The 23125-nt window shown below is 38.2% G+C and overlaps 1 protein-coding gene across 1 annotated transcript in view; it reads left to right on the top strand.

Moving 5' to 3' along the window:
• The first annotated feature begins 2322 nt into the window (after window positions 1-2322).
• LOC114650047 (suppressor of tumorigenicity 14 protein homolog) overlaps window positions 2323-23125 on the top strand; it is an 89974-nt gene continuing 69171 nt past the window's right edge. The window contains exons 1-4 of the mRNA XM_028799483.2: window positions 2323-2363; window positions 4993-5179; window positions 11540-11679; window positions 16305-16402. Of these exons, the coding sequence (XP_028655316.2) occupies window positions 5148-5179; window positions 11540-11679; window positions 16305-16402 (270 nt within the window). The 5' untranslated portion in view covers window positions 2323-2363; window positions 4993-5147. The remainder of the gene's footprint in view (window positions 2364-4992; window positions 5180-11539; window positions 11680-16304; window positions 16403-23125) is intronic.

Consider the following 23125-nt stretch of genomic DNA (forward strand, 5'->3'; position numbering starts at 1 on the left):
ACGACAGATAATGAGTCGAAAGTTCTACTCGTACTACAATATCAGGTCTGTGCTCTGGTCTTTGGGTATCTGACAGTGCATGTAGAATTTCCGGCCAAGCAGGATTACATGTGAAAGTGATAAATAAATCAGGCTTTCCGAATTTACGTACTATGGTAATGGCATCCTGATAGTTTTGTTGCATGTATCTTGGACTTCCTGGAAATGAGGACGGTAATATGATCATTTTGCCTACACATACGTTGTTATTTTCAGCGTTTGCTTGTTCCATGCGCAGATCTTGTTGATGTAATCTGAGATAGTTGAGACGCGCGCCCTCTGTTTTAACATACGCATCTACGACGTATTGTTGGAATAGTTTGCCGCTGGAGTGCAAAATACTAAATGTATTCCTCATTGCTAATCTGTACGCGTAAAATTGGCATTGAGTAAGCCTTATTTGCTTGGTGGTTCTTTTGTCGGGAACATGTTGTAAATCTTTGTGCCAGCCAATGTCTCCGTAAGGGAATAAAAGTGGGTAAACCATAGGATCGCAATTCCTGTTGAGCCAGGAAATCTGTTTACAGGATTTGCTATACAGGAGTTGCCTATGGGATAGATGCAAATGACCCTTTCGGCAGGCGGTTCGCCATCTTCTCCGACGAAAATCGCTGCAACATCGGTGTGACATGTCGGGGCATTATATCGTTGTAAATCCTGCCTAGGATTTTCCTTGAAAACCATTCGTACAGATGCTGTTGGATTGGACTAAGCGATTTCATGCATGTGTTTGTATGATTTAGTGAAGGGGTTGATGTTCTGAGCATGGAATCTAGCTGGAGAAGTAAATTTTCGCTACATGCAGAGTTTGCTTTATTTTGTAAACGTACTTCAGTAGCTTGCGCTGTGTCAAAAACATACTGTACAACTGTCCATATCCGGGAGAGGTAGAAGTGTTAGTGTATAGTGATAGATTTGGTGATAAATTTGCCCGTGTATTTTAAAACAGTATGGTCCGTGGCCAGGAGGTTGAGTTATCTGTGCACCCATGTAAGCAAACGCTAGAGAACAATTGTATTCTCGAATGTGTTCACGGTAATTTTTAGCTTCTGATGTTTGCTGTGTAAGAAGCTGTTGTAAAGACACAGGTGGCTTCCGCAAAAGTGGTAAAGCTACTTTACCATTGTGGCAGCACCTCGAGTACGTGTTGGATGTATTACGCTCAGCAGGCCAGTATAGTGCATGACGGTGTTTGCACTGCTGGTCTGGAGTCCCAATGTTGTACTCTTGGATGTGAAGACAGGAATTACCTATGGTAATGGGAAGAGGATTGTGTGTATGTCTGCTGAGACTGCGTTGGTTTGGAAACGTTGCTTTGCAGATGTCGCATTGCAAGAGTTGTGAATGAGTTTTGTTGTGTTTAGTCAGACAATCCTGTGTAGTGAACTTCTTATTGTATTTTTGGCACACATATAGTTGTTGGGAAGAATGCCTTTTCTTGTGTTTATCAAATGAAGTTTGCGTTTGAAAAGTTTTGTTGCAGGAATCGCATTGGAAGAATGTGGGGAAGGGTTTGGAGGAGGATGAATAGGAATCGAGAAATGCCGTGTCGGCTGCATGTGGGCGGGACCGGTTTTGAGGTGGAAGCAGGACAAACCAGAAGAGAAATATATATAAGAGATTTGTGCAAGTTGTTTTTTCATTTGATCCAATGTGTTTAGTTTTAAATTACATATTATTTAAGTTGTTCACTTAATTCAATTTCCTGTTAATTCTACTCTACATTTATTTGTGTACATAATAAACATTATGCAAGTTAATCCACTTGATTGTATATTATTGTACAGTATGATCAATTGTATTATATTGTAAAATCTTCTTTTGTGTGATTTCCTCTAGCATTTTTTAAATAAAATTTATATGAAAGTACAATATAGACAATTTTTTATATATCTTTGTTTTCAAAATGTTATTGAGATGTAAGGTTGTCAGTCTTCTGCTTTCAATTGCACTGCTCTGTAACTTGTTTTATGTGTTATGCCTGTTTATTTAAAGATGATTTACTAAACATTCCACAAGACTTCCAATATTAAAATTATGTTCTGTGATGAATGTGTGTCACATCTTATTGTTCTAAATTTGTCTGTATAGGCTCAGATTCTTGTGACTTTAAATTGGAATACATGGGTCAGAAAATATAGGCAGGTGTTTTCAGAAAGGGGGATGGGGGGTCTTCATTTTGTCCAATCTTTAATTTTTAAAAGATATGTTTGCTGTTGTAGATACAATCACAAGTATTCATAAAAAGCCTTTGTTTTTAAAGTCTGCCATCCTTTTAATTGCAGAATCAAGTTTTGAGTATCATTTACTCTCCCAACAGGAAGGTAAGTAGTCTGAATTCATATGATAGATAATCGTCAATATCAGGTTAGAGTAAACCACCAAAGCTTCAGAAGTGCTCTGTTTGTATTGTGATGCAAATTTGGGTGCTTTCTTTCTGTGAAGAATTTGTATTCATTATGCATGTGTGTGTGAGAGTGTTGGTCTCCTGAGTTTTGGGACTCTTTGCATAGTATTTCAGCTTACAGGATGACAGATTAATGAGTTGAGGGAGACCATAGGCTGGTCATGTGTGCGCCCAGTAGCAACTAGATATTCATGTGTTTATGGTGATTCTAATTCTCTTATGGATTTGTACCTTTGTCAACCTAATTGATATCGTTTGGGTATAAAACAATAAGAAAGGCTTGTAGTGATTGATATCTACTATAAAATGTTTTTTATCCATCATGTTTGACTGTACATATCCAGCATGTGTATTCAGAATGCCACTAGTGTACTAGCTATTATTATATTTTTGTCTTTAAGATATCTTAAAATTTTCAAGTCTCCCAAATTGGCTGGCTTAAGCCATAAATTATAAAAGAACTTACCAAAAGCAATAAACATGCTGGAATTATAACAGAATGCCTAAACACATTGAAAAGTACACTTATTTAGTAATTGAGTCAATTCTGTCATAGTCAAAAAAGATGTGACTTGCCTAGCTACAGATGTGTATTTTTAGTTCATTGTGAGAAAATGGCTGACAGTGATATGGACAACACTTGTTGAATTAATTTCTTGTAAAAGATGAAATTCTTGTGACTAATACTCTCTTTGGTGCACAGCTCATGTACAGCTTTAACCAGCATATGGAGTTGTGTACATGATAGTGTCATATAATGGATATAGCACTTCAAAGACATAAACATAGACACTGCAGAGCAACCACCTTGTGGTTGCTTTTGCAGAGAATAAAAAAATGATAACCTCATGAAAGAGAATTAATATTTGGTGTATTTGATCATCAGAGAAATGGCAGCGAAAATTTCAGTAGAGCTCCAAGATAGCCATTTTCTTGCTCTTGACAATAAACATACTCTTGAGGCCGGCAATGTCTTTTTTCCATTAAAGTTTGAAGTAATAAGTTGGAAATGCTGTGCCTATAAAAAAAAAGTATTCAACCTTTGGGAGTTTTCACATTTTATTCTTATACAACAATGATGTTATCTTGTAGATATGGGATTGGAACAATATGGCAGTAGGTTAAAGTGTGGCTTTAGTGTTGGGACAAAAATTTTCTCAGGTAGGGAACAAACCATCAGTTTAAGGAGTCTGTTTTCTTTTACTATTGTATACATACAGAGGTCCCCATCTTGTATTAATTCACATTTATAGTACCTGAACATTCTAGCCAACCAACCTGATATATTTTGAGAACTTAATAAATAACTCGGAGAGGGAAAGTAAAATGCTGACCATGCATTAACCATGCGGGTGAGCATATTATTAGTACATGTCTGATCTTTCATTTAAAATAGGTGTACTACCCATCTAAGATGGATTGAAATCTAAGCAATCAACAGTATTAGCTTTAATGTTTACAGTGCACCATCTGTTAGAATGTGCGAATGTTGTATTTTGTAATGCAGGTTGCAGTAAAATGAATTGCATATGTCATTCCAACAGATAAAATATTACATTTCTAGTAATTAAACTGCTAATGTTTGAGATGTACCCACAGTTGGAATGACATACACAATCTGTATGTCTCTCTTATATGCTATTTGGTATAGGATTCGTAAAAGCAGTGTTAGTGTTCATTATGCGCTATCTGTTGGAATGAGAAATGCAGTACATGTTATTACTACAAATGATTGTGATGTGCCACCTGTTGAAATGACAGCAACATAACAACTGGATAAGCACACAGATATACAGACACTTATCCTATTATTAAAGTGTAGGATTCCCCCGCAAAATTTTATTCTAAATCAGTGTTATTGGGGGCCAAAACCAATCACAAAAGAAACCAGAAATTGTTAGAGCACCGATTCAAATATGGAACACATACATTCTTTTTACAAGTAAATGTTACAGTATACATTCATCCATTTGCTGAACAAGCTTCATCCTCTTTTAGAGTTGTGGATTACCAGCATTGGGAGCAAGGTGTGAACCAATCCATAGTAGGCTACCAACCTATAACAGGGCCCTTTCACTCATATTGGGCAATTAAGAGCCAAGAAATGAACTTATATTGTACATCTTTGGGAGTAAACCAATGTACTTGGAGAGAAACCCCTTAAGGATAATGGAAGAATGAGTTAACTAAACACAGACAGTTCCAAGAGGGGACTTTATCTCACAACGCTTAAACTTTGAGATAGCACTGTTAGCTACTATGGTAACTTTATTTAATAAAATCTAATATAAAAAGACTTAAACCAGTAAAGCCAATTACAATTATGGAAATTGAGGCCTTTGATGAAGATGAAATATTATTTAATTACTGAACAAATAATTAATTTACTTTGACTAAATGAAAAACATTGAGATCTTTTACATACAACTTTGCAATTGGATCTTCTGTGCTGATTTTGTATCTAAATGTGATTCTCAGATTATAAAACAAATCAAGGTATTAAAAATATAAGTTAACCTAATAATAGTAAAATTATTACTTTTCAGCTTGTACAGTGCTGAATAACAAAATCAAATGGAGCACTCCGGGTACATGTCACTGGCAGGTGACAGGCCAAGCAAGGAAAGTTGTTCGGGTCACCATTCAGCATTTCTTTATTGAAGGAGACTGTCAAAGGAACTTCTTTGCTTTTTATGATGCTATGGTGGGAGGAAAATCCAGACTAATTACAAGGTAACATTACTAAGACACAAAGATGAAGTGAAATTTGAATTACCCATCCATGCTCTGCTAATGGATCTATTTGTGCAAGATGCATTGTTTTAGGTGTGATATACTATGACAACAGGACTATAAAGTATCACAAACAAGTCTGAGAAGGACATTTTTTGAATACAACATGAAAGATATTTATATTTCAGTTGGATTTAAAAGTAAAGTGTAAATTACCTTCACGAACAGATAAAGTGAGACAGTTACAAAAATGAGGCATGGCTACAATGGTCTTAAGTGAAGAACTAAGGCCTGAAACAGAAGACTTTTTGAAAAAGACCTAGCCAATAATTAATAAACAGAACAGAGTTTCTTTAAAAAATCATGAGCAAAGATTGTTTTTCTGTCAGATGTATTTATGAATTTGGACATTCATATTGCCATTCTGCCAGCACAGTGGTTATGTTTCATGCAGCATCGTTGTGATCACATAAGTGGCAATGGCACTAGCATTGATAAACAATATGCCTGCAGCCTTCAAAATGCTCCCAAAATGACTGTGATGCCTAGTAAATAAAGAAAATGGCAACACAATGATGTCAGTAATGTAAAAAATAATTTTAATAACTTTGGACATGTACATTAAACAGAAATTATTTTAAATTAATATATATTCAAAAGATGGAAATGGCCTAGCTGATTAATTATTGAAACCAAATATTTAAAGAGTTTCTAAATTATTTTATAACTGTTTACAATTTTTTTATTGTTTTTGTAATTCAGTTTTAATTTTTTTAAATTTAACTTTACTACAGGTATATCATAATTATACAGTATGTGTGTAAAGTACTGTGATGGGGTCAAAATTTCAATTTCAGGTTTTCAACAGATTGACATATTTTAAACATCGTTGAACACTCCCAGAGTGAGTACTCCCAGAGTGATACCTGTCTAATGGTCAGAATGAGAGACGGTGGATGTGATAACTTAAAAATTACCCTCTTAGTCCAAATAAAATTTGGCATAATCATAAGCATTGTGAAAACTTATAATCCTATTAATTAATGATAATAACCACCCAGCGTAACTACATTTTACCTGGCAAACATAACCATTTTCTGGTTTCCTCACAAATTGGCACACAGTATTTTGCTGTTAAAATCTATTGAGTAGGGCAAGTCATGTTCTGGACAAATCATATTTTTCAATTCACCTGTAGCATGAAAGGCATTTGAAATTTCAGTATATCCAGTGTGTGTGTGTGTATGTATGTATGTATGTGTGTGTGTGTATATATATATATATATATATATTTTTTTTTTTTTTTTTTATTTATACATATATACTATATTTATACATATATACTATATTTATACATATATACTGCCGCTTGCGTTGTGAAGAGGGGGGCTGGACGCACCCCAAGGAGACACAGTCGCTCCGAGTTAAATCTTTTGGCACAAAGTCCCGTCTCGCGAGACATGAATTCTTGATATTTTTTAGTTTATTATTTAAAAATGGAATAAGAATCTGAAAATCTAACAACATGACATTAAAGTTCAATAAATTCTGAAAAGAATGATACAAATATACAACATATATATGTAGGTTTTAAAATAAGCCAGATTTAAAGCGTACTATACTGTATATATATATATATATATATATATATAATGTGTGTGTGTGTGTGTGTGTATGGTACATATTTTCATTATAGAATTTTATTTTATTTTACTTTAGAGAACTGAAACTCAATGTTATGTTTTATTTTACCATTGTGTTATGTTACAAAAAATCTGAAAGGGGAAAATAAAGAACTATATTGTTTGTACAGGTGATCAATCTCCACACTTTAATATTTTAGAAACCTCCTGGTGCAGCAAGCTTTAAGTCTTCTTTGGTAAGTAGGCCCCAGCTTTGCACAATGTCCAGGCGTGATCTTGGCCATCAAGTTACTCAAATGATGCGTGTGTATTGCAGTTTTCAAACAGTGCCGCAGACTCTTAGTTAGACTGAGATCAGGGCTTTGATTACACCATTGTCGGATAACTATCATTTTATCCTTGGGCCAATCCATGGTTGCTTTGTCATTGTTTTCAAAATCACCTTCTTGCTGATAGATTGACTTTTTGCTTACGTCTTAGTTTTTTGGCAGATTGAAATAACTTACCTTGCAGTATTTAATTCTACTGTATTTTCCTTCTCCTCTAATAGTGCCCATTCTTCAGTCTGTTTTAACCAGAAGGCTAGCCAAGCGGAAGTTTTGATTTTTTTTTGGTATAGGCAGTGTTACCTTTGTGCCACACATCTCTTTGAATTTTGGCTAAAATGCACTTTCTTGGTCTCATCTGACCACAAAATCTTTTCCAATATCACAACTAGGACACAGTGATGCATTTTGACAAACACTGTACTCCCACACAAACCAATGTTATGCAGAGTTCTTGATATATCTGATTGGTGTGTCTTCACTCCACTCCTAGATACTGATCTTTGTAGTTCCTTCTGTGTAGTTGATAGCCTCTCTGTGGCTTCACTCACAAGTCTACTTCATGTTTGCAAAGAGTTTTGACAGACAGTTTTATCTAGGTTGCATCTGGGTGGTTTGACTTGGCTTCCATTTCCTCATAATAAAACCAGCAGTGCCAACTGGGATATCCAAACACATAGATATTTTTTGGTAATGTTTTTCTAATTTTTGTATTTGTATTATTTTATCTCTAGAATATATGGAATGCTCTTTAGTCCACATTTTCAAGTTTGTCTTTAAGAGGTACAATCTGAATATAGGCACCTTAACTGTGGGGCTTTAATCCAGAGAATGCATGTTATTTTTATATTTCAATGGTGGAGTTGTAAGTTAACTTTGTTCTAGTTAGGCTGTTGTTTCTCACCTGTGTAAACACAGACTTTATGCAATGCAGGGATTGAATACTTATACAAACAACATATTTCCTTTTTTCTTAAGATTTTTTTTCTAATCATCAAACTATGTCACATTAAACGTGTTTTGAGTGTCAGTGCTTTAAAATAAAGATATCATAGACAACTAAACTTCAGTGTGAAATTAATTACTCAAAAAATTATATAACTGTTCAAAGTTCTGAGAAATTTTGAAATGCATTTTGTTTGTATAATAGGTGTATATGTGTAATGTTTATGTGTACATATTTATAAAACCACCTGCCTAATACTGTGCAGGTCGCCCTCGTGCTGCCAAAGTAGCTCTGACCCCTTCAGTAGACCACTGAAGGTGTCTTGTGGTATCTTGACACCAAGACAATAGCAGCAGATCCTTTAAGCCCTTATAAGTTGCAAGATGTGGCTACAACCCAGCCACAGGTGATGCACAAACCAATGTGTTTCTTCGCGACGGTCCCAAGTTCGGATAAATGGGGACGGTTACGTCAGGAAGGTCATCCAGTGTACAATTTTGCCAAATCAATATGCGGACAACAATACGCATTTCCATACCGGATTGGTCGAGCCCCGGGTTAACAGTGACCTCCACCAGTACTGTTAGTCAACAGTGTGCTGGCGGAAATTGGGCTACTGTTGGCCGAAGAAGGAGAAGAAGATGGGGGAGACGTTTTCGAAGGCAGGAGGAGAGGAGGAAGGTAAAGAGTGGAACTGAGGGTAGGAACTTTAAATGTTTTCAGTATGACTGGTAAGGGGAGAGAGTTAGCTGATATTATGGAGAGAAGAGTGAAAAGAGTGTCAGATAGAGTAATGATTATGAAGCTGGAAATTGGAGGTGTGATGATGAATGTTGTTATTGCATATGTACCACAAGTTGAGTGTGCAATGGGTGAGAAAGAAGATTTTTGGAGTGAGTTGGATGAAGTGATGAACAGTGTACCGAAGGGACAGAAAGTGGTGATTGGAGCGGATTTCAATGTACATGTTGGTGAAGGGAACAGAGGAGACGAGGAGGGGATGGGTAGGTATGGTGTCGAGAGGAATGAAGAAGGTCAGAGGATAGTGGATTTTGCCAAAAGGATGGACATGGATGTGGTGAATACGTATTTTAAGAAGAGGGAGGAACATAGGGTTACATACAAGAGTGGAGGAAGATGCACACAGGTAGATTACATCCTATGCAGAAAAGTCAATCTGAAGGAGATTTAAGACTGCAAAGTAGTGGCAGGGGAAAGTGTAGTTAAGCAGCATAGGATGGTGGTCTGTAGGATGACGTTGGAGATCAAGAAGAGGAAGAGAGTGAGGGCAGAGCCAAGGATCGAATGGTGGAAGTTGAAAAAGGAAGACTGCAAGGTTGAGTTTAGTGAGAAGGTGAGATAGGCACTGGGTGGTAGTGAAGAGTTACCAGACAGTTGGGAACCTACAGCAGATGTAGTAAGGGTGACAGCAAGAAGGGTGGCTGGTGTGACATTTGGAAAGAGGAAAAGGAAACCTGGTGGTGGAATGAGGAAATACAGGAGAGTATGCAGAGGAAGAGGACGGCAAAGAAGAAGTGGGATAGTCAGTGATTTTAGAAAGTAGACAAGAGTAAAAGGAGATAAGGTGCAAGGTGAAGAGAGAGGTGGCGAAAGCTAAAGAAAAAGCGTATGATGAATTGTATGAGAGGTTGGACACTAAGGAGGGAGAAAAGGACCTGTACCGGTTGGCTAGACAGAGGGACCGAGCTGGGAAAGATGTGCAGCAGGTTAGGGTGATAAAGGATAAAGATGGAAACGTACTCACAAGTGAGAAGAGTGTGTTGAGCAGATGGAAAGAGTACTTTGAGAGGTTGATGAATGAAGAGAACAAAAGAGAGAAGAGGTTGGATGTGGAGATAGTGAATAAGGAAGTGAAACGGATTAGCAAGGAGGAAGTAAGAACAGCTATGAAGAGGATGAAGAATGGATAAGCCGTTGGTCCAGATGACATACCTCTGGAAGCATGGGGGTGTTTAGGAGAGATGGCAGTGGAGTTTTTAACCAGATTGTTTAATGGAATCTTGGAAAGTGAGAGGATGATTGAGGAGTGGAGAAGGAAGTGTACTGGTGCCGATATTTAAGAATAAGGGGGATGTGCAGGACTGTAGTAACTACAGGGGGATAAAATTGATGAGCCACAGCATGAAGTTATGGGAAAGAGTAGTGGAAGCTAGGTTAAGAAGTGAGGTGATGATTAGTGAGCAGCAGTATGGTTTCATGCCAAGAAAGAACACCACAGATGCAATGTTTGCTCTAAGGATGTTGATGGAGAAGTGTAGAGAAGGCCAGAAGGAGTTTCATTGCCTCTTTGTAGACCTGGAGAAAGCATATGACAGGGTGCCTTGAGAGGAGTTGTGGTATTGTATGAGGAAGTCGGGAGTGGCAGAGATGTATATAAGTGTTGTACAGGATATGTACGAGGGAAGTGTGACTGTGGTGAGGTCTGCGGTAGGAGTGACGGATGCATTCAAGGTGGCGGTGGGATTACATCAGGGATCGGCTCTGAGCCCTTTCTTATTTGCAATGGTGATGGACAGGTTGACAGACGAGATTAGACAGGAGTCCCCTTGGACTATGATGTTTGCTGATGACATTGTGATCTGTAGCGATAGTAGGGAGCAGGTTGAGGAGACCCTGGAGAGGTGGAGATATGCTCTCGAGAGGAGAGGAATGAAGCTCAGTAGGAACAAGACAGAATACATGTGTGTGAACGAGAGGGAGGTCAGTGGAATGGTGAGGATGCAGGGAGTAGAGTTGGCGAAGGTGAATGAGTTTAAATAATTGGGATCAACAGTACAGAGTAATGGGGATTGTGGAAGAGAGGTGAAAAAGAGTGCAAGCAGGGTGGAATGGGTGGAGAAAAGTGTCAGGAGTGATTTGTGACAGACAGATATCAGCAAGAGTGAAAAGGAAGGTCTACAGGACGGTAGTGAGACCAGCTATGTTATATGGGTTGGAGACGGTGACACTGACCAGATGCTCGATCAGATTGAGATCTGGGGAATTTGAAGGCCATGTCAACACTTTTTGTCATGTTTCTCAAATAATTCCTGAAGATTTTTTTCAATGTGCCAGGGTATATTATCCTGCTGAAAGAGGCTACTGCCATCAGGGAATACAATTGCCAGGAAGGGGTGTATGGTGTCTGGAACAATCTTTACATGGTATTTGTCAAAGTAACATCCACACGAATGCCAGAACCCAAGGCTTCCCAGAACATCTCGCTGCCTCCACCAGCTTGCCTTCTTCCCACATTGCATCCCTTGTTCACTTGTGCCTAACATATCCTACCCCTTGACAGGTGCAATTATAATGAGGTAATCAATGGTATTCACTTCACATGTCAGTGGTTTTAATGTCATGGCTTGTCAGTGTATATAATGAATTTATATGAAGAATTAAATTGGGTAAAAAAATCTGCTTTTTTAATTTATAATGTCTGTAGGGTCTGCTCTGGAAGCCATCATGTTCCTCTTCAAGCTTTCAGTGTTGTTTCTTCTGACAATGTAATGCTAATAGTTTTCAACTCAGAAGTAAAGCATTTGAATGAATTTGAAGCAACAATCCAGTTTATAGATGATTTTGGTAAGTTAATACCTTGAATTTCTGTGTATTTATTTGATATAGTATAGACTAACATAGGGAAAAGATTTTTCTTTGGATTGGTCTTTTCATAAAAAAATATTGTGAGCATAAGTATGGTAACATACACAGATAAATAATAATGGAAAGTTTATTAAATGTTCATCAGTAACATATACACACTGAGATGTACTTTTAAACTCCCTGAACTTGAAAGCAGCTGCAATACAGCATCAGGTACAATGACAATGGTATTTCAGCAAAAACCTTGTTCTTCTGTTTTTAAATAATTTTTGAATTATATTATTAATTCCAAATAAATATATAAAACAACTTGTAAAAAGTAATAAGAAAGAAAGAAAATTTGGTTTACCACTGTTTTGTACTTCTGTTTTTGAGTCCACACAAGCAGTTTCAATTACTGGTACCAGCGTTTTATGGGATAATCAAGCAGATCTTTTTTCACCAGCTCACAAAGCAATTCACATATCAAATTTGGTCATTTATTCTTTTTAAAATAATAGGCTGCAGTGATGGCAGAAAATCAGAAACCAACTGAGGAAGTTTCCCATGTGTGGTCAGGTACAGGAATGACAGGTTGTGACAACTTGGAAATAGTTGGGACACCAACCGGGTTGTCCGTTTTAATTACAGTTCCTAATGTAAAGTGTGCTTCTTTGGCATTAATGAATGGCTCCTCTATGGGCAAATTAACCAAGTAATACAAGGCTATAATGTCGTCACAAAAAGTAGGGTCCTTCATGGAGCTATGTTTGCTGGTCTGCTCAGGTTGCACAAGATGTCTCCTTCTGGGCAGCTGAGCTTCTTATATTGTGTGGACTGGAAGGGGCGGTGCTAAGTGCCATCCGTTGGGTGGTTTCTCTGAGCTGCAGGGAGAAAAAGAGAAGAAGTGGCTAGCGACAGCACCCCCTCTCGCCTTGGCAGGTTATAACATACTTTGATTGATCCAGCAAGGAGGTCCTCTCAACACGCATGCTTGACTTCTGTAATATCATAAGGCATACATTCACACTTGGCACATATCACAGAGTACTGAAAGGTCAGTCTTAGTCTCGTCGGTGCAATAAAAATCATAACAACCAAAACTAAAAATTTGACAGGCACAAAGTAGACCTAAAATATTGTAGCAGCATGCATCATCAAAGAGAGCTTTACTATTAAAACATGTGACAACAATGACCTACTAATGACCAATAATATTTACGAACAAAATATAAAACTACAAAGAAAGATGCATGGCATAAATGACAAAGAAACTTTTGAGTAGATCACTGGCTCTGAGCTTGGCTACGAGCAGAATAAATGGGTTACTGAGGTGTAAACAGTCAACATTATTGTTTTGAATTCTGTAATGCTGCGATAGCAGGACGCACATTAGCATGTAAATGAAAAGGTTTACATTGTCAGTTATTTACTTTCTGCATGTCACCATTTAATGTTCTGTCTACTGTGAAAGTTTTCTGGGTTACTACAAATGATTTAACTAGAAATGTGTAAATGAGTTATGCCACTTATGAAAAGCTAACAGAATTTAAGATGCAGACAACCAACCTTTTTTTATCTATCAACTATCTATAGCTGACACTGTCACAAATCATTGTGCAAGTTCAAAGTTATTTGCTCAGGTCCTCATGGTGAGTCAGAGGAAAGCATTGAACCAGCAATCTTTACTACCCACTGAAAATTTCAGTGCACAAATGAATTATTTAACAAAGGTGGTGCTTGTCCTGTGTTACGACCCTTTTTATATAATGACAAATAAATGTTGAAATATTCATGTAAATATTGTAAATAGATAAACCATAAATTTCAGTATATGATTGCTCCCTCAATAAGGCTTATTGTGTAGGAGGGTGTAATGCATGCTGGGTCCACCAGGAGGCAGCATTACTTAGAAGTGAAAACCCCCAGAGATTTAAAAAAATAATCATATATGTATTCAGTATGTGCTAATAATAGACAATATACATTCTTATATTTGTATACAGTATTTTGTTGCTCTTAGCATTAATTATAAATTGTTAGCTGCATATGCACAGTTAGCAAGCAGTAGAAATGTGATTTCAGTGCAACAGATTTTCTATTTGGGTTAAATACTTGACTAATGAACTGTAAAGATTATATTAGATGATCACTTTCAGTGTTCATAGTACATCATCACATTTTATTTTAAGAGTAAATTACATTGGTTGTAATAGTGAAACAGTTGTACAGCTGGGATGCTATCTCTAGGAAGTAATGTTTGTGTGCGTCCCTGTGTAAAGTATGCATTTCTTAAAAGAGACTTGAGTTAACTTGTTGCGAATGACATGCAATTGACTACTGGCATCTTGTTCCCAATTGGCACATACCTTAATAACTACCAGAACAGGCTTTGGCACCTCTGCAGTATGATGACAAAGAAGGCCAAGTAAATGGATGGGTGGCAATATTCTCCAGCCTGCTGTTTTTTCAATTGTGAAAAAATTCTTCATAAATATATGACTTGATTTATAATAAATCATTCATTATTTTGTGCACAGTTTTATTTTGTTAAATATTATGAAAAACACTTAGCAACACAGCAAGCCATATTCCCCGGTGGCTACAATAAATGTATACAGATCATCTGTGATCAACGCCCCCTAGGACTATTGGTATTGGTAAAAATAATGGTTAAATCAGTAAGACTTATTTCAAAATATACTTCAGATCCCCCATCATTTGAATTCCCATTGGAGACATCCCTACAAGGAGCTCCCTATGACCGGGGACAAATGATCATAGCTTGCACCTCTCATGCAAAAGTTGGCTTTGGCTGCACACTTTTTCCCCTGTAGGTGAATGCCTAAGAGACTAATTATTGGTTTGCAAGCCATGATAATTAATGGGATGCTAATTTAGAACCCAGTAAGAACTTGGAGTGAAAATCCAATGATTATTGCTATTAATGTAATTTAATAGAAGACTCTGAGTGAAAGTTTTCAATGTAAGTGATATGGTGATGGCATTAGTTCATCTTCCTATATGAACAAATTAAAAACACTCAGGTGGGTTGCACTTTGATGCTAAAAGTCGTGAGTAGTGAGACTGATGAAGGGAGGGCTGCTTTGTTTGAAGTGAGCCCTAGAGTTGATCTACAAAGATTACAGAAACATTGAAAATTGCATGGTTTTATCAGCTATTTCCTAGGATATATTATGTCCGATGAGTCATTGCACCACCTCTGGAGACCACAGCATATCAAAAAATTGTCAGTGAGACAATGCACCCTTTATGGCTATTGTGCACAAATGGAAATGGCAGGATGATACTACATGCCAGAATGCAATGTTCTTCCAAGAACTGATATAGAAACATAAGGAAACTTTATGAAACTTCAGAGGTGATTCACAAGCTGTTTAAAAGTGTGTGAACTTCAGCACTTCTACTGTACACTCATATATAAATGGACATCAACTTAAATGGGCACTTTTCCTAAATCATATAAATTAGCTATCCTGACATGTTCAAGTTCTTCTGAATTTTAAAGGTGGGCAAATTATTATTAAACTAGAACTGTACAATTATGGTAATACTTTTTGAGAAATTTTTAGAAAATGCATTCTTCAGTCGAAAGTGGCCGAGTAAATTGTTGCTTTTATGTGTTTATTCCATGAGAATTATTTCATGAACATTTTTAGTTGGTGTCCAAAAGCAAAGTCCTAACCAACATGTACCACTTTTTTGCTTTATTTTGTATTTGCAAAGTTTCAAAATGGTCAGCCTAACAGTAAGTGCTAGTACCTTGTAGATCCAGAGCCTGGGGTTCAAATCCCAGTGCAATTGCTCTCTTAGTGAAATTTCCACATTATCCAGATTTATGTGGAGTTTTCCTCTTACATTCCGAAGATGTGAGTGTTTGGTTTTGATTGGTGAAAAACACCAAAAAAACAAAATAATTCCAAAATGTACAGATGTTCAAAGAAAAACATTTCAAACCAAACAATTACATTATTAAAGAATATCAAAATCAAAACAAATATTAAGTAACCAAAAAGCAATCTCAATAATTATCAAAGCAAGTCCAATAAATGATGAGAAAAAAATTTAGAACAAGAACCAGAAAATCCAAACATAAATGGTAAAAGACCAATACAACTTACAGAGGGGAGCAGAGGGAAACAACAAGAGGGAAACACAAAAAAGTGCTGGACAACAAGATCAAGAGGTAGTTAACGCATCAGCAATCTGCCTGAGGCCTCTTGTAGCTAGGTGTCACCTCCCCGGGCTCAACATAGAATAAGAAAACCAAAATAAAGAATATTTACAAAAGCAAGAAAAAGATTACAAAGTGATAAACAGCATGAGAAGTTACATAAATAAAGGAGATACTTAATAAACAGTTTCATTAACCAAACAATTACAAGAAAATGATTAAATAAACAAGAAAAAAATAGGTAAAAGTAAAGCCAGGAATGAAGCTCAAACAAAATCAAAATAATTCTGTTTTGGGGCTTCAAATGTGCCTCTGCAAATGCTGTTTCTAGGTTTAAATTATGGTTATGCTTAAATAAGTAATACATATGGTGAAATTTATAATAATAAGTAAATCATTCAAATAATACTTTTATTTTTTACATGACTAGGATGTGGAGGCAGTATAACCACTTACAATGGATCTCTTACATCACCTTTTTATCCTTCTTATTACCCTCCGAATCGAGAATGTTTCTGGACAATATCGGTGAGTACAAGACAGTGTATTCTTTTGCTGAATTTGATTCTCTAGAATGTTATAAATATTGTAATTTAGTTGGAGTCTATGGTTGTAGCTGATTTTGGTAAACTTTAGGGTCCAGCATGAGTCAAACACGTAACAAAAGAAATGTCTCAGTCCAATAAAATTCTTTTTAAAAAGGTTTAGTGAAAATTCAAAGCAAAATAGATCACACAAAAATAGAGAAAAAGGTTATTGCTTATGCAGGATAAAAGGCAAAAAAGGAAAAAAATCTATAGATTTTTTACAAACTTAGCTTTTTCTTGTTAAACTTCAGTTACTTTCTATACTTAAAGGTTGTGTCATTTCTCTATGGCAAACTTATATATGCTTAACTTAATACATTTAGTACATTCTATACGTACGCCACATTCAATATGGTCAAATCGTTCAAAATGATACGGTACTGGATACAGTTTCAGAACCGTTTGCCCACCATGCCTTACCAATTGCAAGTTAGATCACAAACTGGGATTAATCTGTAGTCAGAGGGACAAGAAATAATTAGAATATTTCATTTCAGTTTAGCTTGTGAGGGATATAGTATAATCTCTCATAGACTATGTATTATTATACAAACATTTTAACATAACTAAGAAAATACTTTTATCAATTTAACATAACATTACTAACTAACAAATGGCTCTTAGAGTGGAGATATTTGACAAAGCACACTCATGAAATCGAAACTTCACTGAATAAGTCTATCTTGAATAAACCTTGTTTTACAATCAGTTGGTTCTACTCATGCAGTGTTTTTCAAAATGGGTTTAGGCAATCCATGATTATGCGTGAACTCTTGAGATTTAAGCAACTCCAAGAAATGATAGTTGAGAACATCTATCATGGCTCAAAAATAGACAGAAGAGAGTGCAGCATCTAGAGATTCAGCACCTGTGACAGTAAGTGTGAAGCTGATGGTATTCTTGTTTAGAATTATATTTAACTTTCATAAAATAGGAGAACATATCACAGAGACAGTGGTGTTCTTTTTGGCTCTTGAACAGGAAATACAGTAGTATTACATGAAGGATGTCTGGAATGGACTGGGTATAAATACTGGACTCGAGCAATCCAGGGCTCAGGTGCTAGAAGGGGATGTGGACAAAGATAACGTGCTGAACCAATTTCTAATAGATTTTTCCTCCCACTGCTACCTTCTTTCAATGACCAGTCTCTGATATGGTCAGTGACAAGTCCAACGTCTGACCATTAGTATGGATTGTTCATAACTGAAGACCAAGTAACTGAGGAACCTACACATAGGAAAACCTGCAGGACCAGATGCAGTCGGTCCTCAAGTTCTTAAGGCTTGTGCTGACCGAACTTGTGGTGTCCTCTGCCACCTGTTCAGTATATCCCTTAGGCTTCTGAAAGTGCTGCTGCTGTGGAACATCCTGCATTGTTCCTGTTCAAAAGAATGAAGGCACCTCTTCATCTAATGACTACAGACCAGTGACACTTATGTGTCACATCACTTTTGAGAGACTGGTCCTGGACTATATGAGTCCTCTTATGGTAGACCACCTGGACCCACTGCAGTTTTCCTATTGGACAAAGATGGGAGTAGATGGTGAAATTGTCTATCTGCCCCACAAGGCTTGTTCTTTCCTGAACAATACTGGTAGCACTGTGGGGGATTATGATTTTTTTTTATTTCTCCAGCACCTTCAGTACCATCCATCCATCCATCCCTGTGTAGGTGTAAACTCAGCCCTATGCAGGTGGATGAGCCTATGGTATCTAGGATAATGGATAGGTCTGTCAGGCATACCGCAGTTTCTGAGACCCAATGACTGTGTTTCTGATATGGATCTGAGCAACACAGTCTTCACTATGTACACCTCTGACTATAAATATAACACCAGGTTATGTCACTTGCAGAAATTCTCAGATGATTGTGCACTTATGGATGTATTGATAAAGGGGATGAGACAGACTATAGTTAGGTGGAGAAGTTTGTTTCTTGGTGCAAAGATAATTTTCTGCATCTTAACATCAGAAAAACCAAGGGCCTGCTTATTGATTTTCATTGCACCAAAGAGCTTCTACATCTGGTCATTATTCACTATCTTCGCATCTGCTATAACTCTGTGATGGCAAGTGCAATTTTCTATGCTGTGGTGTGCTGGGCAGGTAACATCACTTCAACAGAGGCTCACTGAATCAACAAGCTAATTAAAAAGGCAGCTCAGTTATAGGATGTACCCTGGACCCCCTGGAGGTAGTAGCGAAAGAGAGAATTTAAGTGCCATTATGAACAATGCAGCACATCATCTCTCTGACACACTGACACTGAATATTTTCAGACAACAAATTATTCAGCAGAAGTGAGTCAAGAAACACTACTGTGGCTCCTTTATACCAACAGCAATATGTCTGCATAATGTGTAACTGGGACTGTGACAGTCAAGTTGTAAGCTTTCTTTCTTTCTTTCTTTCTTTCTTTCTTTCTTTCTTTCTTTCTTTCTTTCTTTCTTTCTTTCTTTCTTTCTTTCTCTCGCGATAGTGGTGAGTGGGCGGAGCTCTGTGAGAAAGTGAGAGCGGGAGTGTTTGAAGGTTTGTGATTTTACTGTTTTTTTCCTTCTTTTTTGTTCTTAATTGTTATTCTGTCTCTGACTGTTAATCTTTTGGTTGGAGTGGTTTATTCTGAGGAAGGCCAGGATGGCCTCCTCAGGAGGGGTCCGTTTTCGGAACGGTGATTTCGAAAAACTCACCCGACAACATGGAGTAAAGCTAATGCCAGAAGCGACCTGTTCTCTGGAAGAATGTGTATTGGCTGTAGGGAATGTAATAGGCTGTGACAATGTTCGTTCAGCCTCAAGAATGAGCAGTGCGGTGGTTGTGTTTGTTGCTACAACGGATTTTGTCCATAGACTGGTAGAAAATGGAGTTGTTATAAAAGACACTTTAACTCCCGTAATGCCTCTTACAACTCCGGCAAAAAAGATTACCCTATCTAATGTACCTCCTTTTCTATCTAACGAGACCCTTGAAAGAGAGCTATCTCGCTATGGACAGTTAATCTCACAGATTAAACGTATACCTTTAGGATGTAAAGCACCCCAGTTGAAGCATGTGATGTCTTTTCGGAGGCAAGTTTTAATGATTTTAAAAAATACAGCGGATGAGTTAAACGTAGCGTTGAGGTTCCGAGTGGACGGTTACGAATACGTTATCTTTGTCACCTCGGAACCGATGAAATGCTTTAAATGTGGCAAAGCTGGTCATGTAGCAAGAGATTGCAAAGATGTTGTTAAAGCTGCAAAATCAGGCAAACAACTGTCCATAGATGAGAACCCCGACCGCCCTGGGGATGAGACAGATTCTGCAGAGAAGGCGTCTGCAGTTAATAACGCGGCAGAAAGTAGCGGCGGGATCGCTGTTGTTCAGAATGTAGACGCTGCTAGCGATCAGACTGCGTTGGTCCAATTGATCAGCGATTCGCTTAATGCTGATCCCAAATTAAATGAGGATAATATAAATCAGGACACCCCTGTATTAGAGTCTGGAAACGCTGCTAATGAGTCGGGTGTCTTGGAGGTATCGGACTCTGCTACAGAATCGGTGGTCACAAGCATATGGGGCGATATGGACATGGAGTGTGTCGGCTCCGACAGTACTTTCAAAACACCAAAGGCTGTTAAAAGACACTGTGGGGCAGATGAGCAAGTTGCTTCTAAAAAAAGAAGCTTTGAGGAGACTGTAGCTGCGGTTGACACGGAAGCGTCCTCGGTTTCAGATTGTGGGGAGGACGGTTATTTAACTGATTCCTCTGTTGTGTCAGAAAGTAGTCAGGACACCACAGAAGGATATGGATTCTACAGAATTAGAGCCTTTCTGATTGAAACAAAGGGGAAAAGAGTGGATGTACAGAACTTTTTTCCAGATGTTAAATTATTTATTTCCTCCGTTAAACGGTTAATGAAGCAAAGATCGGGCACTGAGGTTTTTTCAGACAAGGAGGGGTGGAGGCTTAGAAGTATTTTAAGAAAATTACGTACCTCTGCTAATTTAACAACTTGTTAATAATGGCTAAAGAATCAACATTTTTTTATATTACTTAATGGTTTTATAACATTTGTTTTGGTTCCATTATTTATTTTACCAATGTACGATTTTAAAATTGGGAGTCTTAATGTTGCCGGTTGTAAGAGCCCTCTCAAGATAGCGAAAGTGTGCGACTTCCTGAGAGGGAAGCATCTGACAGTGGCTTACCTGCAGGAGACGCACAGCGAAAATGCTCTTGAAATTGAGTGGCAGAAATGCTGGGGAGGAGATGTGTTTTTTAGTCACAGGTCTACACGCAGCGCTGGTGTTGCCATTGGTATATCTAAACAAATGTGTCCGGCATCGGTGTCTGCCTACGAAGTGATAAAAGGGCAGCTGCTTAAAGTAAAGGTTGAAGTGGACAACAGCCGGTTGGTTTTTATTAACGTTTATGCTCCAACAATTGGCAGTGAAAGAGTGCGATTTTTTTAAATGTCTTGAGAGTACTTTAGCAGAGTGTGACCCGGATGAATGTGTGTTTTTAGGTGGGGATTTTAACTGCACCCTTACTGACGCATTGGACAGAAACCATGCAGAACCCCACCCGCAATCTGCCAGAGAGCTGAAAGCGCTCATTGAGCGATATGAATTGAAGGATGTGTGGAGGGCCCTGAATGAGGGAGACAGGCAGTACACGTGGGCACAGGTGCGAGGTGGCACTCTTTCACTTGCCAGGCTTGATCGGTTTTATACTTTTAACCATCATCTTAACCGTTTTAATTCATGTGTCATTGTGCCTACAAGTCTTTCAGATCATGCATTAGTTACCTGCAATGTTCTTATGTCATCTTTAAAGTCAAAAAGCTCTCATTGGCATTTTAATGAGCTTTTATGTCAGGACTCCCATTTTAAAAATTGTTTTAGGTACTTTTGGACACAGTGGCGGGAAAGGATATGTCAGTTCTCTTCTCTGGGTCAGTGGTGGGATGTTGGTAAAGTGCAGATTCGCCAGTTTTGTCAGCAGTATACTCTGAATGTCACAAGGAGTTTGAATGATTCTATGAAAGAATTGGAGGAAGAGATAACAGCACTCCAGCAGGACTTTGATTCCTCTAAGGGCAGTGAGGACCTGGACATGTTGAAAGTGAGAAAGGCTGCCCTCGCACAACTGACTGATTATAAAGTCCAAGGTGCTTTGGTTAGAGCCCGTTTTCAAGCAGAAACTGAGTGTGATGCTCCAACCAAGTACTTTTTTGGACTGGAAAGAAAACAGGGCCAAAGCAGAATGATTCATTGTTTGCGTGACCCCTCTGGAAGTGAGATGACAAGCTCTTCTCAAATTAGGGCATTTGCTGTTGATTTTTATTCTAAACTTTTCTCATCTGAGCTGGTGGAACAGGACACTGCTTGTTCGGGTTTTACTAAGGGGCTGCCGCAGGTGCCAGAGGAGGAGGTACCAGCTTTACAGAGAGGGCTTACCCTTGAAGAACTCTCACGGGCATTGGCAAGTTTAAACACTGGGAAAGCTCCAGGTATTGATGGACTTACTGTCGAATTCTACAGGTTGTTTTGGGAGTTCATCGGACCAGACCTACTTGCGGTTCTTCAAGAGTGCTTAGATAAAGGTCTCCTCCCCTTGAGCTGTAGAAGAGCTGTTGTTGCCCTAATTCCAAAAAAAGGTGATCTCTGTAATATTAAGAACTGGAGGCCAGTAGCCTTGCTTTGTACTGACTATAAAATATTTTCTAAAGTGTTGGCTACAAGAATGAAGGAGGTGTTGGGGCATGTCATTCACCCTGATCAGACTTACTGTGTGCCAAACAGGTCCATATATGATAACATCTTTTTTATCAGGGATACATTTGACATCTGTAAACTATTTGGATTACGCGGTGGTCTAATTTCCTTGGACCAGGAGAAGGCTTTTGATCGGGTGGAGCATCAATACCTTTGGCGAGTACTAATGGGATTTGGTTTCCCTCCCTGCTTTGTTTCCATGGTTCAGGCGCTCTATAGTGACATTCAGGGTGTACTGAAAATCAATGGTGGACTGAGCGCTCCTTTCAAAGTAGATAGAGGGATTAGACAGGGTTGCTCCTTGTCTGGCATGTTGTATGCCCTGGCTATAGAACCCCTGCTGATCAAATTAAGGAAAGTGGTGGGTGGACTGACTGTCCCTGAGTGTTCAGTGCCTTTGAAGGTCTCAGCATATGCAGATGATCTCGTAGTATTAGTTGCAAAACAACAAGATGTGGATGGGCTGGTATCCGTGCTGGATGAGTTCCAAAAGGTGTCATCAGCTAAAGTAAATTGGACCAAGAGCTCTGCAGTACTATTGGGTAACTGGATGGGTCCTTTTCCTTCATTGCCATCTGGACTGAAATGGACAAGAGATGGAATTAAATATCTGGGATTACATCTGGGAGGCATAAACAGTGACATTAAGAATTGGGAAGGCGTTGCAGAAAAGGTCAGAAACCGTTTACAACGCTGGAGATGGCTACTTCCCCAACTGTCATATAGAGGAAGGACGCTAATCATAAACAACCTTGTTGCATCTGCTCTGTGGCACAGGTTGGCATGCCTGGAACCCCCACCAGAACTGATTACTGAAGTGCAAAGGGAGTTGATTAGTTTTTTTTGGAATGGGAAGCATTGGCTGTATCAAGGTGTTTTGTACTTGCCCAGGAGTGAAGGAGG

Source organism: Erpetoichthys calabaricus, chromosome 4 (assembly GCF_900747795.2).
Source record: "Erpetoichthys calabaricus chromosome 4, fErpCal1.3, whole genome shotgun sequence".
Classification (NCBI taxonomy): domain Eukaryota; kingdom Metazoa; phylum Chordata; class Cladistia; order Polypteriformes; family Polypteridae; genus Erpetoichthys; species Erpetoichthys calabaricus.